Source organism: Magnolia sinica, chromosome 8 (genome assembly GCF_029962835.1).
Source record: "Magnolia sinica isolate HGM2019 chromosome 8, MsV1, whole genome shotgun sequence".
NCBI classification, from domain to species: domain Eukaryota; kingdom Viridiplantae; phylum Streptophyta; class Magnoliopsida; order Magnoliales; family Magnoliaceae; genus Magnolia; species Magnolia sinica.
The window spans coordinates 5,219,607-5,225,479 of record NC_080580.1 but is presented as its reverse complement, the minus strand read 5'-3'; the positions used below and the strand labels follow the sequence as shown (position 1 = coordinate 5,225,479).

General features: G+C 36.8%; 1 protein-coding gene and 1 pseudogene across 2 annotated transcripts; one reads left to right on the top strand and one right to left on the bottom strand.

Moving 5' to 3' along the window:
• On the top strand, positions 1-1,758 carry LOC131253794 (DNA-directed RNA polymerase V subunit 1-like; annotated as a pseudogene).
• A 1,166-nt stretch (positions 1,759-2,924) lies between these two features.
• On the bottom strand, positions 2,925-4,694 carry LOC131253837 (probable LRR receptor-like serine/threonine-protein kinase At1g53440). Of its 2 annotated transcripts, XM_058254970.1 has the most exons (5): positions 4,558-4,694; positions 4,373-4,444; positions 4,218-4,289; positions 3,145-3,216; positions 2,925-3,018 (listed from the first exon to the last, which is right to left on the bottom strand). In XM_058254970.1, the coding sequence occupies exons 2-5, from the start codon at positions 4,387-4,389 to the stop codon at positions 2,943-2,945; spliced, it is 237 nt and encodes a 78-aa protein (XP_058110953.1). In that variant the 5' UTR covers positions 4,390-4,444; positions 4,558-4,694; the 3' UTR covers positions 2,925-2,942. The 2 variants fall into 2 exon arrangements, 1 of the variants encoding a protein (XP_058110953.1); XR_009175301.1 differs by lacking the exons at positions 2,925-3,018; positions 3,145-3,216 and adding an exon at positions 3,432-3,509.
• Between the last annotated feature and the right edge of the window lie 1,179 nt (positions 4,695-5,873).

Below are 5,873 nucleotides of genomic sequence, written 5' to 3'. Positions count from 1 at the left end.
GTTGGTCAAATCATAAATAGGCGGATTATGGACGGAGACATTGTTTTCATTAATAGGCCACGTAGTACTCATAAACATTCATTACAAGCATTTTCTGTCTATGCATGACGACCATACTGTTAAGATCAATCCTCTTATTTGTGCTCCCCTAGGTGCAGATTTTGATGGGGATTGTGTTCATATATTTTATCCAGTCTCTAGCAACAAAGGCAGAAGTTTTGGAGCTGTTTAGTGTTGAAAAGCAAATCCGTAGTTCTCATAGTGGTAGTCTGAATTTACAACTGGTGCATGATTCTTTATTGTCACTTAAACTCATGTTTAGGACTTTTTTCTTGAACAAAGCGACTGCGCAACAGTTGGCTGTGTGTTTCACCAGTTTACTGGAACCTGCTTTGCTTAAGGCTCACCATACAGGTCCTCTGTGGACTGTTTTGCAAATGGTACAGAGTGCTTTACCTGCATTTTTTTACTACTTTGGGGAGAGGCATTTGATCAGTAAAAGTGAAATGGTGAGGATTGATTTCAATAGAGATTTACTGCAGTCATCATTCACAGAGATTGTTACTTCTGTTCTTGACAAGAAGGGAACAGAAGAGGCTGTTAAGTTCTTTAATATGTTGCAGCCATTGCTGAAGGACATTCTCTTTTTAGAAGGATATAATGTTGGCCTGAATGATTTTGACATTCCCAAGACTGTTACTGAAGATATAAAGAAGAAAATTCAGGACATATCACCTTTGCTGCTTCACTTGAGATCAAATTACAATGAACTTGTAGAGTTGCAAGTGGAAAGCTACCTGAAAACTATAAAACTGCCAATCGTGACTCGTATTCTAAAGTTATCTGCTTTGGGTAATTTGATAGATTCTAAAAATGATTCAATTATCAGTAAGGTTGTTCAACAACTTGGCTTTTGGGGCTTCAACTTTATGACCGAGGGAAGTTTTATTCAAGGCGTTTGGTTGAGGATATGAGTTTCCACTTCCAAAATAAGTATTCTGTTAATGGTGATATGAGTTTCCACTTCCAAAATAAGTATTCTATTAATGGTGTTGACTATCCTTCTAAGGCATTTGGGTTAGTTAAGAGCTCCTTTTTTCAAGGTCTGACCCCCTATGAAGAGTTGGTCCATTCCATATCATCCAAGGAAGTGTTGATCCGTTCTTCTAGAGGACTTACTGAACCAGGAACTTTGTTTAAAAATCTAATGGCCACACTTAGAGATGTCGTTATCTGTTATGATGGGACAATGAGAAACCTCTGCAACAATTCTATAATTCAATTTGAGTATGGACAGGTGGACAAAAATAGTCCTGGCAGGTCTCTTGCTGGTGAACCAGTTGGTGTATTAGCTGCTACTGCAGTATCAAATCCTGCATATAAATCAGTTCTTGATTCTTCTCAGAGCAACAACTCTTCATGGGAGTCGATGAAGGAAATACTTTTGTGCAAAGTTAACTTCAAGAATGATATTATAGATCGGAGAGTTATTCTATATTTGAATGAGTGCTTCTATGGGAAAATGCATTGCAAGGAGAATGCAGCATATTTAGTTCAGAATCGTTTGAAAAAAGTCGCTTTAAAGGCATCGACAAATACCTGAAAGTTCAGAAGCGGATACAGGCCTTGTTGGCCACATTCACCTTGATAAGATGCGCTTGAAAGTACTCGAGCGGAGCATGGATGAGATCATGCACTCTTGTCAAGAGGTTATAAATTGCTTTGGGAGAAAGAAGCACGCTCTTTCACCTTTTTTAAGAAGACTTATTTGTCTTCCTGCGAATGTTGCACACTTCAAGAATAATGTGATGAGAAGTGGTCTCAGCTGCCATGCTTGCACTTCTTCTACAAACAGCAGGAACATTCATGTCAAACAACAATGAGTAGATTGTCTCTTTCAGTTGTCTTCTAGATGCCTTAGCAGATTCAGTATCTGAAGAAAATGAAAAAATAATAATAATAATAAATTGATGGACTGTCTTCTAGATGCCTTAGCAGATTCAGTTGTCTTCAGTCCATTACTATTGCCCCTATCAAGGAGAGATGATACCATTACCAGTTAAACTTCTGATTCCCATTGGGACACTATGCTAACTACACTTTGGGCATAACTTCCTCAATTGGGTCAGGACCACATTCTCCTTTTTTTTTTCTTTTTTTTTTCTTTTTTTGCACATAAATAACTAACTTTGCATATGCATTCCATGTTAGCACTAATGCCATTAAGATCTTTTTCAATCAAGTGCAGATTTGAGAACTTGATTATGCTCTCGTATCAATAGAAGACTTTATTTATGTCGGATCTCTCCAAATTAGTAGCACTCCACGCTTGCTTTGAAACAACATTTATAATTATAGAGACGATATCCTGTCAGCTGAACGAAGTAAATGGAGCACAACAACAGTAGCAGCAAAAACAAAAAAAACAAAAGTCCATGTACCCTGAGAGTATCCAATTCAGGCCCTCCTAAGGCATCATAGTAGTGATCTATTGGTAAAACATCAATTTCAGCAGTCTGTGTACTGTTAACCTCTGGTTCTCATTTTTTTGGAATTGTATAATCATAAAGCAATGGAAATAATGTGAAATTAGATGATATTTTTTTGGAATTGTACCTTCTGATCACGCATAGGCTGCAGATGAAACACATTCCAGAACTTCTTACCTGCATCAGTTCAAACAACTTAGAAGCACTTTACAGAAGAAATGGTAAAGAAAAAAAAATCAAAGAAGACCAATGATTTCAATGTCCATCTTATGCATTTGAACCAAAATCCCATTCTTTCAAGCATAGAGAGGAAGAGAAGAAATCTAAAATTGACATCTTATTATATTAGAGCAAACACAAAACGTAAGTTCATAATATAATGGATATAGACTAGAAACAAAAGAAGTAACGAACAATGATATATTTATGCCATCAGGGGTATATCCATTCAACTCACAATTTCTGCATTTTGGTCATATCCCCCAATGCAGGGAAAGGCATGCTCGATCCATTCAAATCAGATATCCTCCTGAAAATCAAAATATATTGGATTCAATAAAGTAATTCATTTCATACCACTTCCAAGGCTGGGTATGAATCCAAGAAAATTCTAAGTAATAAAGCAGCAAGAAAAGAACATGGAATGTGCCCTCACAGTTCAGTTAGATTCACCAAGAAAGAGATGTTGGAAGGAATAGGTCCCGTCATAGATGTGCCTTGCATATGCCTGCAGTGGTTTAGAATCATGGTTCATATAGATGTTCTCATATAGAAGCAAGAAGCAATTTACATTGAAAACATATCAAATAAAGTTCTTACAGCCTCTTGAGTCGTGTCCAGTTCCCGATGAAATCAGGGATCTTACAGAAATAATATGAATGGAGTTTAATAAGTTATAATTTCTAAATGGAAAAGACAACCCCAGTGACTAGTGAAGAATTGATATACAAGTCCGTCAAGTTTCTCAAGTTGCCGAAGGTAATAGGTATTTCTCCTGTCAAGTTATTCGAACAAGCAAGGCTGCACCAGTAATATATTGGATTATGTTAGGAAAAAAGTTTTTTTTTTTTTTTTTTTAAAAAAACACCTATTGTTTATTATCACCATAGGCTGTATGCCAATCACTACCAACTGATCATGATCAGATGGTGGTGATAAGTGAGGCCCACACCTGCTACACGGTGTGGACCCAGCGGGGCATTCCACTCCTTAAAATGGTCGTGGAGTCCTCTCAACACCACATATTGACCGTCAACTGATAGTGTTGAATAGCATAAACACTTCGCAATTGGTTGACCCTCAGCCATTCTGTTCACCAATGTAACCTAACAATGGCCAGCATATATTTACACATTAATCACATTTTCTGTTTAATTAGGACATAGGAGGCAACCAGAACTAATAAATAAATAAATAACATTTAAATTTTAGAGATTCTCAATTCAGGTCACAAATCTTAGCAGCTGCTCAAATGTAATAAAGATAAGGGTGACACTATTTGCACCTGCCCTGATTGATAATGGCAACCTTCTTTCAACATTGGTGATACAACAGTACAAATTTGTACTCCTGAATTACCAAAAGTAGAAAGAAAAGATGCTAATGGAAAATATCAATCAAGATGAGTAAAGATATGAATTCCCTGAAAGATAACTATGAAATGAGAATTAGGTCACTATTTGAAAAATAAAAAAATAAAAATTGCAGTGGCAAAACAGAGAATCTTACAATCTCTCCAAGCTGCGCAAATTACCAAGCTCTGGAGGAAGAGGTCCTTCGACCTCGTTAACTTCAATGACTCTGCAAACTCACGAATTGCATGAATAATAGTAGCTAAATGCAATTTCATCTGCCTAATCAAATGAAAGTTGTGAATCACATACAGTGACTTGAGTGTCATGATGTTTCCTAGCTCCTTTGGAATTGTTCTAGAAATGTGATTTCCCAAAAGCGACCTACAATGTTCAAACAATTTTTCGGGTATGTCCCTCAGAGAGTGAGAGAGGAAGAGAGGGTTTTGTAGATTAGTTATAGAAGATTCCAGATGCAATTATGGAAGAGGACTTACAAATCGGTGAGAGGAAGGGAAGCCCATGCTGCAGGGATCGATCCATTGAGATAGTTGCGAGAAAGATCGCTGTTGGACAAAAGCAGAAATTATGATCTAAGACCCCGATATTTGCTACGAGGCAAAATAAAAGCGAGAGAGAGAGAGAGAGAGTGAAATACCTCTCTTTGGGCGCGGCTCTGTTTTGAGCGCGCGCCCAAATTTGGGAGACGGATTGGCTACTGGTGGAGGGTGCTCTGTGGGCCCCACCATGATGTATGTGTGTCATCCATTCTGTTCATCTATTTTTAGAGATCATTTTAGGGCTTCATAAAAAAATTGATAGGTATATAAGTCACAGGTGGACCACACCACAGGAAATCAATAATGATTGGATATCCACTATTAAAATCCTCCTAAGGCCCACTGTATTGTTTATTTGAAATCTAATATGTTGATTAGGTCATAAAGACCCGGATGAAGGGAAACTATAAATATCAGCTTGATCTAAAACTTTTACGGCCCCCATAACGTTTTTAATGGTCAACGTTCATCCAACACTTTTTCTTGTAATGTGGTCCACTTGAGATTTAGATATACCTCATTTTTTCTCTTATATCATAAAATGATCTATAAAAATAGATGGACGGCATGGATTAAATACATACATCATGGTGTGGCCCACAGAGTACTAACCACAAGCCAGTGGATGGTGTCAGGGGGAGTGGCCAATTTGTTCTCTTTTCTGTGGTGTTGTTCATTTAATTAATATTTGGATATGAATCATTTTTTAAATAGTTCTCTAAAACGATCTTAAAAAATGGAGGAACAGTGTGGGTTAATTCCAAATTTTCGATAAATATAAAACTCAAGTGGACCATGCGACACAAAATAGTGTGGAATAATGATTTCCACCGTTGATACCTTCCTTGGGCGCATAATAATGTTTATTTGACATCCCTCATGTTTATAATATCAAAAAGATATGAATGAAGAGAAAACACAATATGATATGAATTGTTGTGCGCTAACTACAATAACAGTGTAAAATCTACTTCGTCCATCATTTTCTCTGAACCATGATAGAATGAGATTTAAAAAATGAGATAGATCCATTGTCTAAGTGGGCCATACTATGGGGAAACAGTGAGAACAAATACATTAACCACTGCAATCTTCCCGGGGATCACCATGATGTTTTGTTATAAAATATTTTAAAATTTTTTTATATATAGATGAGCATGTTAAGAGATAAAAAGCTTTTCACCAATAGATTTTATGCCAAATCTTTACTATGCAAAACCAGAGAGAAGACCTGATCTTGTCAGGTCCAAGTC

Bases quoted from the DNA above. Each gene is read 5' to 3' on its own strand.
- LOC131253837 (XM_058254970.1), bottom strand. The intron at 3,217-4,217 runs GTAAGATTCTCT...AAACCACTGCAG, and splicing joins TTGCGCAGCTTGGAGAGATT to GCATATGCAAGGCACATCTA. The intron at 3,019-3,144 runs GTGAGGGCACAT...TTTGATTTTCAG, and splicing joins TTGGTGAATCTAACTGAACT to GAGGATATCTGATTTGAATG.